This window comes from Chlorella variabilis, assembly GCF_000147415.1.
Source record: "Chlorella variabilis unplaced genomic scaffold CHLNCscaffold_15, whole genome shotgun sequence".
In the NCBI taxonomy this organism is placed as follows: Eukaryota; Viridiplantae; Chlorophyta; class Trebouxiophyceae; order Chlorellales; family Chlorellaceae; genus Chlorella; species Chlorella variabilis.
The window spans coordinates 1,174,796-1,188,115 of record NW_005435073.1 but is presented as its reverse complement, the minus strand read 5'-3'; the positions used below and the strand labels follow the sequence as shown (position 1 = coordinate 1,188,115).

Below are 13,320 nucleotides of genomic sequence, written 5' to 3'. Positions count from 1 at the left end.
ATGCAGCCAGCGGTGCACTGCCAGACCCAACACAGTGCCCAAGGGGCTGCAGCCTCTGGCAGGGCCCCTCCAGACAGGCCCCCTCCCTGCTGCAAGGACGCCCCAAGGGCGCAGCAGGGAGGAAAGCGCGGCGCGCCTGTTGAGCGCGTCCCAGATGAGCTTGGGGTGGTTGAGCAGCTTGCGCAGCGAGGTGATGGCCGACAGCACGCGGGCCGCCTTCTGTGTGGCAAACAGCGCGGCCGCGGCCTTGGACTCCAAAAAGTGGCAGTACAGGGCGCGCTGCAGCGGCGTCAGCCGGCAGCACACAATCTCCACCACCTGCGGCACAGGCTGGCGGTGACAGGTTGGCGGGAAAGGTGGCTCGGTAGGCGCTGTACCATGCAGGCCAGCTCAGGCTGAGTGTTTACTGGACACGTGGTTGGTAGGCAAGAAGTCCAGCCGGCTTACTAGGGCCGGCTACAACTCCTCCACCCAACCAACCCACCCACCAACCCACACACCGCCCCCACAGACGCGCCTTTGGTGGCAGGTGCTCCGACAGCAGCGTGTTGGTGCGGCTGCAGCGGCGGGCACGGGGCAGGAGGCGTTGCGTCGACACCGGAGTTCGCACCGCCAGAGCCGCACCCACAGACTCCCCCAGCCGCAGGCACACATCATCACCGCCCACCTCTATGCACCCCACACCACACCCCACAGCGCCCCACCCCACAGCCCCACCAGCGCACCGCAGGATGAACTCGTTGACCAGCGCCGACAGCTCGGTGGTCCGCTCCCGGCACAGCGCCACCTCGCCCTCCCCCGCATCTGCGGCAGGGGCGGGCCCCGGGGCGCAGCGCAGAGGGCAGGCGGAGGGCAGAGGTCACAACCCCCTCGCCACGGTCCCTGGCAGACCGTCTGGACGTCTGTTTAAGAGCAGCAGTGGCGGGCAGCCTACCCAGGCCGCCCAGCCCTCACCCGGCTCCCTCCCCGCCAGGATGGGTGCCTCANAGTGTCGCCTGAACTGGGCGGGTGAGCCCAGCACTCCCGGGTTGCAGAAGCTGACCATGGCTGCAGGGGCAGGGGGTGGGGTGGGGTGGGGTGGGGAGGTGGGCCAAGGTGCGGGAGGCGGGGAGGCACGTAGGCCAGCGCATGGCTCCCAGCCCCGGCGGGCGTGCAGAGCAGCTGGCAGGGCTGGCAGGCCGGGAGGCCGCAGCTGCCGCCACCACCAGATGCCCCCCCCCCCCACCACCACCACCACCACCACCCACCGTAGAACTCGTCCAGCCGGTTCTGCAGCGGGGTGCCGCTGAGCAGCACGCGGCGGCGGCAGGCCAGGCTGTCCAGCGCGCGGTTGGTCAGCGTGGCGTCGTTCTTCAGGCGGTGCGCCTGCGGCGGGCCAGGGGGTAAGAGGCATGGGTGGGGTGGCGGGTGCGGGACGGTTGGGTGGCGGGACCGGCCGCGTCTGACCTTGCTTGCGCTGGCAAGAGACGCAAGGACAGCAAGCAGGAGCCGCAGGTTTGCCCCCCGCCCAGGCCCCCACAACCCAGGTGTGATCCCAGCCCAGGCCGCCACCACCCCGGCCGGTGGCCCCCCACCCACCTCATCACAGATCAGCAGGTCGCAGGTGCCCTCGGCCTGGAAGCGCTCGGCGTGGATGCGGAACGTCTCGTAGCTCACAATCATGACCTGCCAGGGCACACAGCCAGGTGGTGTGCGTGTGTGTGTGTGTGTGTGTCAGCCGCCAGGGCTGGCGCTGCATCCCAGGCCAAGCGCCATGCAGGGTCGCCCAGCGCCCAGCGCCCCAGGGCCTGCAACGCCACACCTGGTAGGGGTTGCGCGGCGACAGGAACTGGGAGATGGAGGCGAGCGCCTCGTCCCGCGAGCTCTCGCACAGCGGCAGCGTGCGCACGCGCCCCTTGAGCCACTTCTGGCACTCGCTGTCCCAGTTGCTGCGGGCAGGAAAGCGTGGTAAGGGCGGCCGGGCCCGGCAGGGCAATGCGACTTGAGAGGGCAGCCAGCATGGGAGCACGACGACGCAGGGTGGAAGGTGGGAGGCGAGCGGGCACCCCGTGTCAGGCACGCCTGTGGGGCCCATGCTCTGCCCCTTGCCACGGGCACCACTGCCCAGCTGCTCTTCCTGGCGATGTTGTGCGCCGCGCTTGCTCCACCCAGGCGGCCAAGCAGAGGCGGGCAGGGCCACTCACCCCACCAGCGAGGTCGGGCAGCAGATGATGACTCGCTTGGCGACGGGGTCGCCGCCCAGCAGCAGGTGGCCCCTGCTGCTCAGCAGCGTCCACAGCAGGCTGATGCCCTGCAGCGTCTTGCCCTGCAGCCAGGGAGGCAGAGCGCCCGTGCGGCTGGGTGTCCGTGCATGCGACAGCTGCCGCTAGACTAGCGCAGATACATGAACAAAAAGCAGAGTAGAGGCAGCGGCAAGGCCGCAGCGCCAAGCGAGCATCGCTTCCGGGCTCGAGCGCCGTGCGCCCCAGGGGAGGCTCCCCACACCCACCAGGCCCATGTCATCTGCCAGGATGCAGCCTGCGCCAGGGGGGCGGGCAGGGAAAGGGAATGACTCAGCCAGATGCTCTGCAACGACTCCAGAAAGCGACACGTGGCAGGGATGCAAGGCTTGCAGTGGCTGGGCAACACATCGCCGCCAGCCAGCCAGCCCCTGCCCACCCACCTTGGCCCTGGAAGGACCGCAGCCCGGTGACGCACTCAAACATGAACTGCACGCCCTCGCGCTGGTGGGGGCGCAGGAACTGCACCCAGGCCGGCGGCGAGGCGGCACACAGCGATGGGGAGGTGGGGCAGGGCTGGGCGGCGAACGGCTGCCCGCGCTTGGCCTGGTCGGCGGCCACGCCCGCCCCAATGCCGCGCCGCGGGCTGCTGCCCCGGGCTCCTGTCATAATGGGCATGCGATCACAGCCCGTCCCCATCCCATCCCGCCTCCAGCCCATCCACCAGCCAGGCAGCCAGGGCCCCACCTGGGTCAGCATGTCGTCAACCCGCACAGGCTCCCCTTCTGCCCCTGCCGGCGGCGCCCACAGCACAAGCGGATCCACGCCCGGCGGCAGCACCACCGCCGCTGGCTGCGCCGCTCCCGCTGCCGCTGCTGCCGCCGACGCCCCCTCTGGCAGCGGCTCCGGCTCCCGGGGCGGCATGGACAGCTTGAGGGGCACAAACTTGCCGCCGCCCCAGGGCACAAAGGTGTTGCGTGCAGCCAGCTTGCGCTTGAGAGCCTGCGGCAGGCATGGGAGCAGGGACGCAGAGGGGCGGGGATCGGGGACACTTGCTGCTGCGCTGGTGGAGGCAGGGTAGTGTGCAGCCTGAGGCTGAGGGGCAGAGGGGCAGGGCAGCCCACCTGGGAGACCGCGGGCGCGTTTGGGTGCGGGGACTTGAAGGGCCGGCGCAGCACCACCGCCACCTGCTGCACGGTGAGCATCCTGGGCAGGAGGGCCTGGCGCCGCAGGGCCAGCCCCGTGCCGCTGACCATGGCACGGATGTTCTGCTGGCGCCGCTCCTCCAGCTCCGCCTGCGTGGCGGGGCGCTCGGCGGCGCCCTCGCCGTCGCCGGCCGCGCCGCCGTCCTCCTCCTCCTCCTCCTCGCCCTGCCCCATCTCTTCGTCCTCATCCTCGCTGGAGGCTGCAGCCGAGGGTTCGAAGTCCGAGGCGTCGGAAGGCTCAGCCTCGCTTTCCTCCTCCCACTCCCGTCCGCCTGCCATACTACTCGCACGCTCTTGAGCGTCGCGCCCGACCAAATCAAGACCGGCGGCGAATGCAGGGGGAGCCAGAAGAGGTCACGGGTGGAGTCATTGATTGAATTTGCATGTGCCGCTGCCCAGCAGCGATCAAGCACCAATGCATGTGCCACTGAGCTGCACGCGGCATGTAGCAGGCGCCGCCTGTCCCAACCTGGCGGAGCAACGCGTACGGACGTACTGCACCAACATTCTATGAAGGCTCCAACTCGCGCCTGTGCATTGCCTGTCGCCCGCATCAGTCCCTGCTGTGCGTCCACGAGTCGCAACTCAGACGTGCGGGCCCCATCAAGACGCCGGGCCTGATTGTTCAGAAGGCGTTGCCAGCCCTTCTCGCGCAGCCTCCGGCCTTCTCCAGACAAGCTCCCCGCATGGTCAGCCCTCCCGACTACAGCCGCCCAAACGGCAGGGCTGGGGGCCGGAGCCGGCGGTCGCCGCCGCTGACGCGGCAGCAGCGGCTGTGGGTGTCGGTCGTGGCCGCTGCGCTGGGCCTGCTGTTTGCCTGGGTGATGCAAGGCGGCGGGCGGCGGCACCGCCATGCGACAAGAGCGGCAGTGGAGGAGGCGGACCTTCCTGGGGGCCGCGCCGCCGCGCAGCAGCGGGTCAACGCGCTGCTGGAAGCCGCGGGCGCTGGGCACCTGGTGCAGCAGCCGGGCGCCACGCAGCAGCAGCAGCAGCAGCAGGGCGGCGGCGACCCGGACGGCGGCGCCATCGCCGCAGGCGCGGCAGCGGCAGCGGCAGCGGCGGGCAAGGCTCAAGCCCAGCAGCAGCTGCTCGACGCGCAGGTGCAGGCGACGGCGCGGCAGCAGGCCAAGGGGCAGCAGCAGGCGGCGCTGGCGGCGGAGCAGAAGCCGCAGCAGGCGTCGGCGTCGGCGTCGGCGCAGCTGCCGGGCATGGAGGATGAGCGGGAGTGGTTCAACAAGCTGAGCAGCGAGGCGTGCGCGTGAGTGGCGGGGGCGGGGTGGGTGGTGGGGAGCATGTGGGATTGGTGTTTGTGTCGCGTTTGTCGCCGGTTGGCAGAGGCTGGGCTGGCTGCAGGCAGGGCACGGAACCGACTGTCAGGGGCCGGATGCATGCATGCATGCTCAAGCCTCATCCCCTTGTGTCGGCTGCAACTGGCCAGCCTGCCACCGTTTTGTTGCCCAGCGGCGCAGCCCGCCGGTCCCGCTGCACGCCCGAGATGCTGCCCATCCCACCTCCCACCTCGCCGCCCCCGCCGCCCCGCCCGCCCGCCTGGCCTCACCCCTGCAGCCGCGCCGAGCAGCTGCGCGTGTGCTCCCACCGCGGGCGGCTGGCTGTGGAGGGGGTCCCCCCCGGCTCCCTCTCAGCCTACTCTGTGCTGCACAAGGGCGGCGTCAGCTGCTACGACATCGACTTTGTGCAGACGCGGGACGGGCAGCTGGTGGCCTCACACCCGGACGACCTGCAGGCGGCGCTGGCGGCGGGGGCCGCGGGGCAGGCCGCCGGGGGGCCGCCGCCGCTGGGGCAGTGGAGCCTGGCGGAGCTGCGGGCGGCGGGGGCCGACGAGGAGCGCTTCCCCACGGCGGACGCGCTGATCAAGGTGTGGGTGTGAGGGTGTGGGTGTGCGTTTGGGTGCGTGTGTGTGGTGAGGTGGGAGGGCGCTTGGCAGGTAGTGCATACAATGGTGTGGCGAGTGTGAATATCTTGTGTCTCGTGGGCTGGAGGGGCTCCAGGGCGAGCTCTTGGGTGTGCGCGCCACCCTCGCCGCCCCTCCCGACCCCCGCCCGCGGCCCCGCAGGTGTTTGCTGCGCTGCTGGAGCAGTCGGGCCTGCTGTGGAAGCCGGGGCAGGGGCAGCACGCGCCAGACTACGAGCAGTGAGTGGGCCCAGCCTGGAACCCAGCCGGGTTGGGGCCCCGAAGCCACGCGTGCCCGCCGCCTCGCCCGCCAGGCTGTCCCGCTCTGGGGCTCTGGCACACACCCGGTCCGGCGCTTGGCCCTTCCCGCGCCCAGGCTTGCCCCCCACTCCCTCCCTTCCTGCCTCCCTGCCTGCCTCCCTCCCTGCCCCACCTCCCTCCCTCCCTCCCCTGCCTCCCTCCCCCCTCCCCTCCCTCGCCCCCCCCCTCCCCTCCCCCCCCCGCCTCCCTCCAGGCTGCCCGTGCTGCTGATGGACCTGAAGGGCGAGGCCTACAACCCCGATACCATCAACTCGGTGGCGGCGGCGGCGGCGGCGGTGGATGCCGAGGCGCACGTGGCCCTGTTTGTGGCCGCGCCGCAGCAGCTGGTGCTGGTGCTGAACCAGACGCGCTGGGGCGGGCCGCTGATCCGGGGGTACATGGTGAGTCGGGCGGTAGCGGAGCAGGGGGGAGGGGAGGGGAGAGGGAGGCAGAGAGAGGAGAGAGTGGAGGGGAGCGGGGAGAGTGTGTGGTGCTCTGGGTGCCGCGGGGAGGGTTGGGAGGATGGGGCGGGGTGGCCGGCAGCAAGCATACGCGGCCGGCGCCATGCGCCCCTGCACCGACGGGATCGCTGCTGCCCTGGCTGGCCCGCCCGCCCGCCTGCCCCCGCCTGCAGGACCGAGACGATGCCAACCCTGCGCTGCCTGCCGAGGAGCTGGAGCCGTTTGCGCTGCTGGGCCCTTCCATCAAGGTGGGCAGGAGAAGAGAAGGGAGCGGCCGGCTGGCTGCCATGCTGGCTGCCAGGCAGCGGCACGGCAAGTGCTTCTGTCTGTCACACTGCTGTCCTGCTGCTGCCGCGGCACAGCTGCTGCTGGGGCTGTCGGGAACGCATGTGCTGCTGCATCGCTAGACCTCCCGTCCATCACCTCCCGGCCCTCTGCCGCCCCCGCTGCGCCTCCGCAGATGGCAGACAGCTTCTTCGCGGCTGCCGCGCAGCTGGGCAAGCCGGTGCTGGCCTGGACGGTGGACTCCCCGCGGGACCTGCACCGAGCGCTGGAGGCAAACCTGAACGCCGCCATCAGCAACCGGCCGCTGGCGGTACGGGGTGTACTGCTGGACTGGCGCGACCGCTGCTCCGAGCGCCAGGGCCGGCTGAAAGCGGAGCGGCGGCAGAGGCGCCGCCAGCGCCGTGCGCTGGAGGGGCAGGCGGCGGCGCGGCGGCACAGCACAGGGCGGCAGCTGCGGGGCGGAGAGCCGCATGCGTAGCAGCTGGAGCGGTGGAGCGCGGATGAGCCTACCTCTGGCCGCACCCCATGCATTCTTACACGATTCGGTAGCACGGGGCACCCCACAAATGTAGCAAACAGCAAGCAAAAGAGTCGCTGCAGGGCAGCGGTGCAGGGGCGGCGACAGCCACGAGCGTGGTGCTCCTCTGCTGGGCATGGGTGAGCAGGGCGTGGCCTGGTCAGGATGCGGGCGGCACCCTGCATCACGGGGCGGCAAAGCAACGAGGTGTGGTGTGAGATGCTGGGTTGGCAAAGCCGGGAGCGCCGGAACTGACAGGCGGGGTCAGCTCTCACAGGTGGTCGCAGGCCAACAGCAAACACAGCCAGTGCCCTGCCCAGCCAAGCGAAGCGCAGGTCGCTGCCGGGCGGCCGCCACCCCCCCACACACACACTCACCAGATGGCCACCCTCGCCTGGACCCCCGACAAGCGGTACGCCACCACCACCTGGTCCAGCCCATCGACGGCCAGCGACACGCTGGTGGGCGGCGCGACGCCCCGGATGAAGGGGCTGCCCGCCAGCGGCCCAAAGGTGCCGCCGACCAGCCGCTGCACGTCTGTATAGGTGGATGTGAGGTCGGCCTGGAAGATGGCCAGCGGGGAGCCGGCGGAGTCGAGCGCCAGGCTGAAGTCTGCGCCCGGGCCCATCCCCGCCTGCACGCCGGCGCCCGCCTGGCTCCACCCGCCCGCGCCGGGGCCGGCGGAGAAGGCCAGCAGGCTGATGCCGGCGGGGGAGCCCGAGAAGGGCTGCTGCAGGCCCAGCAGGCGCCCGCCGGCGGCGTCGATCGCCAGCTCCAGCTTCAGCAGCGCGCCATAGGGTGCGGGCGGCAGCGGGAGGGGGTCGTCTGGGGACCACCCGGTGCCGGTGAAGCAGCGCAGGCCGGCGGTGCCGTTGGGGGAGCTGGGGGACGGCGCCCAGGCCGCCACGCAGGGCAGCTGGGAGGCGGGCTGGAGGGCCAGGGAGCGGGTGAAGGTGACGGCGCTGGCATTCCAGAGGGGGCCTGCACGTCGGCGGCGGCCAGGCCGTCAGCGGGAGGGGAGGGGTCTCCTGGCCAGCGCTGGACCAGCAGCGGCCATAACAGCAGATCCTGGTCTTGCATGGCAAGGCGCAGCGGCCAGCTGGTGCAAGTAGCGGCAGGCAGTGGGCAGGCGCGAGGCGAGGGCTCACCTGCGCCGAGCACGGGCCAGCGGCGGCCGTTCCAGCGCACCACCGACACGCCAGCCACCCCATCCTTGAACGCCACATAAGGGGTGCCGGCCTGCAGGGGCAGCCAGGTGCAGGCGCAAGGAGCAGGCGTGAGGCGGACGCCTGCGGGATACTGCGTGGCATGATACCGCAGGCAGCGAGGCTGGAGACCTCTCCTCAAGCAGCCATTCCACACTCTGCAGTCGGGGCATGCGGCAGCTTGGCCGAGCCGGTGCCTCACCTCGTCCAGCGCCAGGCTGACGCCTGAGGTGGGGCCAGCAGAGAAGGCGGGTCCCAGCTGCTGCCACACCGGCCCCGAGGCGCCGCCGCCAAACCGCCACACCGCCTGGTTCACGGCGACGTGCGGCACGTTTTGGGAGTCGAGGCGCAGGCACAGGGCGGTCTGGGAGGGCTGGGTGAAGCCTGGGGCCCCCAGGCGCTGCCAGCCGTCCCAGAAGTTGCCGTACTTGTACACGGAAACGCGGGAGGCCAGCTGGGCGTCGATCACCGCCACCACCGGCACGCCGGCGCTGTCCAGCGCGACCTCCACCCGTTGCACGCTGGTTAGGCCGTCGTTGAAGCTGGGGAAGGCCTGCCCGATGTGTCCCCAGCCCGCAAGCGGCTTGTAGTCAGTCCTGCAACGCAAGCGGCGGGCAGCGTGAGGCGCGGTGAGGCGCCGGCGGCTCCCCAGGCAGGCTGCAAAGCCAGCGGCACGCATGGCGTGGGCCGTGCCCTGCCTGCGCTCAGCACTTGTCGGCAGCGCTGGGCAGCCGCCGCCGGCCCTGCCCCCTCACCAGATCACCACGCTCACGCTTCTCTGGTCCTTGAAGGCCACCACCGGCAGGTTGGAGGCATCAAAGGCCAGAGAGAACCAGGGCAAGTCAGTGGAGGGAGAGATGGGCGGGGCGTCGGGGGACCCCAAGCCAACCCACTGCCCGCCGCCTCCCGCCTCCCAGCGCCACACCGTCTGGTTGGTCGCGCCGCCGAACGCGCCCTGCTGCAGGGCGATGTGAGGCACGTCAAAGCCGTTGATCGCCAGCTCCAGGCTTGTGCTGGGGTAGACGCTGGTGGGGGTGGGCACCGGGGCCAGCTGCAGCCAGGTGTCGTCGCTGGAGTTGTACTGGAGCAGCAGCGCCTGCCCAGGGCTGTTCAGGTTGGTGACACCCAGGTACGGCGTGTCTGCAGAATCCAGGGCCAGCTGCAGCCAGCCGGTGCGGTTGGGCAGGGTGCTGGCACCCAGGGAGGCCCAGGCGAAGCCGGTGTACCGCATCACCGCCGCGGTGTTGTTGACGCCCTGCGTCAGGCTGTCAGACGACTGGCAGGAGACCTGCAGGGGGAGCGGGGCGCCAGCAGACGTAAGTCGCTCTTGTTCAGGCGGGCGCGCGCTGCACATGGAGGCGACAGGGCAAAGTGCGCGGGCCGGAAGCCAGCCGGCAGGCAGGCAGGCACGAGGGGAGGTCGCAGGGAGGTGAATATGCGGCAGGAGCATCAGCCAGGTAGGGCTGGGGCAGAGAGCAGCAGCTGGAGAGCCCAGGGCCTGCCCACACCCACCCAGGGCAGGTTGCCAGAGTCGAGCGCCAGCGTTGGGTTGACGCAGCCGGCAGGCGACACGCGGCTGGCGCCTCCCACCGCCCCCCAGGCGCCGCCGCTGAACCGCATGACGGTCAGCCGGCCCGGCGCCGCTGGCTGCTGGGCGTCTTGATCGCTGAACGCCAACGTGGGCACATCGTCAGACCCAAAGGCCAGGCTGACCTCGCCGCCGGTGGCACCCTGGCTGAAGCCTGGCGGTCCCAGGTAAGCCCACTGCCCGGTGGCGGCCGTGTAGCGCATCACGCTGGCACGGCTTCCCTGGGAGACGTCGGCGAACGCCAGGTGCGGCTGCCCGGCACCGTCCACGGCGAGGGAGAGGCGGGTGGCGAGGCCGGGTGTGATGCCGCCGGGCGGCCCCATCGCCAGCCAATCAAAGCCGTCCCAGCGGCGGACCTGGGTGTTGCCCACGGTGCTATTGAGGTAGGCGACGTAGAAGGTGTCGGTGGGCTTGTGTACTGCCAGCCTGACGCGGAACAGCTGCTGCAGGCTGCTGAACTGGCGGGCCCCCAGCAGGCCCCAGCCGGGTGTGCGCGCCACAGGCTGGCCGGGCGGCGACGGGCTGCAGCGGCAGGGGGAGCCAGCGTGGGGCAGTACGGAGCGTGGTGTGAGCCGGGCAAGCTGCAGCAGCTTGCCCGAGAGCACGCGCCTTCAAGCACAAGCAGCCAGCTGGCTCGCCTGGGAGGAGGCGGCAAGGGCGGCGAGGGGGAGGGTGGCGGCGGGCTGGGTGGCGGCGGGAAGGGCGATGGCGGAGCGGGGGAGGGTGGGGCAGGGCTTGGGGGAGAGGGCGGCGGCGAGGGCAAGGGGTCTGGAGGCACCCTGCAACACACGGTGAGGAGGAGCCAGGGGCGCGGCAGCTGGGGCGTCAGCCTGGCTCGGCCACTGTGCAGCAGGGTGCGGGCGGGCGCTGTCATGCACCCAGTCTGGGCACACTGCTGCAGGGCCGTGGCGATCAGCGGCCCGCGGCGGCGCCAGCGGCGGCGGTGCTCTCACCAGGTGGCGACCTTGGCGCGGTCGGCGTCACGGAATGCGGCCACCACCTGTCCCCTGCTGCTGAGAACCAGGGAGAGGCTGGTGGGGGCGGGTGTGCCTTTGATGAAGGGGTCGCCGTCCAGCGCCTCCCAGCCGCCGCCCAGCAGGCGGTGCACGGGGGTGAAGATGACGGCGGACGGCGCCTGGACGGCCAGGTAGGGTATGCCGCCGGGGCCCAGGGCCATGCTGAAGTCGCCATCTGCTGCCAGGCCCGGCAGGCTGGGCCCCAGGGCCGCCCAGCTGGCGCCGCCAGCGCTGTAGCCGTACAGCGTTGCGTTGCCGGCGGGCTGGTTGATGGCCAGCACGGGCTGGTCCTGGCCGTCCAGAGCCAGCTCCACCTGGGGCGGCGAGGCGGCAGGCGGCACCGGGATGGCGCCGCCCAGCGCGGCCCAGCCGCTGCCCGGGTCGAAGCACAAGACGCGGGCAGCGGAGGGGTCGACGGAGGGCCCCACCCAGGCAGCCACGCAGGGCAGCTGGGTGGCGGTCTCGACAGCCAGAGAGCGCGGCCCGAGGGCGGCGTTGGCAGGCAGGAAGCCGGCTGCACGTTGGGCAGGCGGAGAGTGTGTGGGGATGGTGCCCATGTGTGCATGGGCGGGTCGGTGGGGATAGGACACCAAGCTCAAAAACATGTTCCCAGCCTTGCCGGCCCCTCCGTACACCGCCTGAGAGCAGAAGGGGCAGCCTTGCTTGGCAATGGGCCTCCCGGCGACGGCTCACCTGCGCCAAGCACGGGCCAGCGGCGGCCGTTCCAGCGCACCACCGACACGCCCGCCACCCCATCCTTGAATGCCACGAGCGGCACATCCAGCTGCATTGCAGGGTGTGTGTGTGGGCGTGGCGTGTGGGGTATGGGGAGGCAAGGACAAACCACCGGCTGCGCCTGCGCTGGAGCAGCGATGGGAAGGGCAGCCTACGCCGCCGCCAGCCTCCGAAGCCGCCCTGGCAGCGCAGGAATCGGCGCATGTGCTTGGATGCAAGCAGCCACGTTTTCTCCCCCATCAGCAACCCTCACCCCGTCCAGAGCCAGGCTGACGCCGGATGTTGGCGCCGCCGCAAACAGCGGGCCCAGCTGCTGCCAGGAGTCGGCCGCCAGCCGCCACACCGCCTGGTTCACGGCGACGTGCGGCGCATCCTTAGAGTCGAGGCGCAGGCAGACGGAGGTCTGGGCGGGCTGGCCGAAGCCTGCATCCCCCACCCTGCGCCAGCCGGTGAAGCTGTTACCGAACTTGTACACGGAGACGCGGGAGGCCAGCTGGGCGTCGACCACCGCAACCAGCGGCACGCCGGCGCTGTCCAGGGCTACGCCGACGGCGAGCACGCTGGCGGGGCCGTCGCTGGAGCTGGGAAAGGCCTGCCCAAAGTTGCTCCAGCTGCAGGACAAGCGGGGAGCAGAGGAGGGGTGGCGCTCCTGCAAGCCTCAGACAGGTGGGATGCCTGTCCAGCCTCAACTCAGCGCCAGAAGCAGGTTGAAGCAATGTCAGCAAGGCCGAGCCCAGCATCTCCCGCCGCAGCATGTGCCGGGTTGGCAGAACCACACAATGCCTGGCAATACCAGCCCCGGTGCGTCCGCGGGCCCTTGGAACGCCTGCCTGGGTGCAGCTTACCCGGTTTGCTGCTTGGAGTCGGTCCTGCAAGCGGCGGGAGCCAACGAGAGTGTCAGCAGGGCGGCACAGGATCCGTCGGGCCGTGGCGCACTGCGCTGCTCCAGCAGCGCTCCCCACCGCCAGCCTCAACTCCCCACCGCCAGCCTCACCAGATCTTCACGGTGGCGGCAGCCTGGTCCTTGAAAGCCACCACCGGCAGGTTGGAGGCGTCGAACGCCAGGGACAGCCAGGGGAAGTCTGCTGAGGGTGTGATGGGCGTAGCGTCGCTGGGCCCGACGGTAAGCCACTGCCCGCCTCCCGCCGCCTCCCAGCGCCACACGGAGTGGTCGGGCGGCTGCTGGAAGCCGCGCTGCAGGGCGATGTGAGGCACGTCGGCGGCGCTGATGGCCAGCGCCAGCGTGTTGAGAGGGTACACGCCGTTGGGCGCGGGCAGGAGGGGCAGCTGCAGCCAGGCGGCGCCGTCGTATCGCAGCAGCAGCGCCTGGTTGGGCACATCGTCGTCGATTGCCGCCAGGTACGGCGTGTCTGCAGAGTCCAGGGCCAGCTGCAGCCAGCCGGCGCGCGCGGGAGAGGGCACGGGCAGCGCCTGCCAGGAGGCGCCCGTGTGCCGCATCACCACCACGCTCTTGTTGGTGGACTGGCAGGACACCTGCAGGGTGCGGCGGCGGCAGGCAGAGCTCAAGTGGCGGGCTCCGCCCCTGCTCTGCTCGCTGCCTAGGTGCTGGTGCTGAGGGGGGAAGGGCGCAGGCCTGCACAGGCAGCTGGCCGGGACCAACAAGCGGGCAGCCTGGACGGCGGGTGTGAGAGCCGGCAGCATGGCCCACCCAGGGCAGGTTGCCAGAGTCGAGTGCCAGCGAGGGGAGCGAGCAGCCGGCAGGCGACACGCGGCTGGCGCCGTACACTGCCCAACTGCGGCCGTTGAACTGCATGACGGTCAGCCGGCCCGGCGCCGCTGGCTGCTGGGCGTCTTGATCGCTGAACGCCAGCGTGGGCACATCGTCAGACCCAAAGGCCAGGCTGACCCCGCCGCCGG

The 13,320-nt window shown here is 71.2% G+C and overlaps 3 protein-coding genes across 3 annotated transcripts in view; 1 reads left to right on the top strand and 2 right to left on the bottom strand.

Annotated features, from left to right (window-relative positions):
* CHLNCDRAFT_136249 (hypothetical protein) overlaps positions 1–3,703 on the bottom strand; it is a gene marked incomplete at both ends in the record, with an annotated part of 4,465 nt that extends 762 nt beyond the window's left edge. Inside the window, 11 exons of the mRNA XM_005846004.1 lie at positions 100–318; positions 497–557; positions 726–804; positions 1,248–1,365; positions 1,579–1,665; positions 1,802–1,928; positions 2,184–2,305; positions 2,489–2,517; positions 2,663–2,741; positions 2,967–3,221; positions 3,344–3,703. Of these exons, the coding sequence (XP_005846066.1) occupies positions 100–318; positions 497–557; positions 726–804; positions 1,248–1,365; positions 1,579–1,665; positions 1,802–1,928; positions 2,184–2,305; positions 2,489–2,517; positions 2,663–2,741; positions 2,967–3,221; positions 3,344–3,703 (1,536 nt within the window). The remainder of the gene's footprint in view (positions 1–99; positions 319–496; positions 558–725; positions 805–1,247; positions 1,366–1,578; positions 1,666–1,801; positions 1,929–2,183; positions 2,306–2,488; positions 2,518–2,662; positions 2,742–2,966; positions 3,222–3,343) is intronic.
* A 407-nt stretch (positions 3,704–4,110) lies between these two features.
* Positions 4,111–6,859, top strand: CHLNCDRAFT_136248 (hypothetical protein; the record flags this gene model as incomplete). The annotated part of the gene is made up of 6 exons (XM_005846143.1): positions 4,111–4,682; positions 4,991–5,300; positions 5,499–5,575; positions 5,850–6,036; positions 6,270–6,344; positions 6,557–6,859. 6 exons carry the CDS (start codon positions 4,111–4,113, stop codon positions 6,857–6,859), a joined length of 1,524 nt encoding a protein of 507 aa, XP_005846205.1.
* Positions 6,860–7,058: 199 nt separating this feature from the next.
* Positions 7,059–13,216, bottom strand: CHLNCDRAFT_136247 (hypothetical protein; the record flags this gene model as incomplete). The annotated part of the gene is made up of 12 exons (XM_005846003.1): positions 7,059–7,077; positions 7,276–7,879; positions 8,047–8,137; positions 8,306–8,699; positions 8,859–9,391; positions 9,616–10,213; positions 10,645–11,221; positions 11,401–11,491; positions 11,696–12,053; positions 12,288–12,311; positions 12,437–12,936; positions 13,112–13,216. The coding sequence occupies 12 exons, from the start codon at positions 13,214–13,216 to the stop codon at positions 7,059–7,061; spliced, it is 3,894 nt and encodes a 1,297-aa protein (XP_005846065.1).
* Positions 13,217–13,320: the final 104 nt, after the last annotated feature.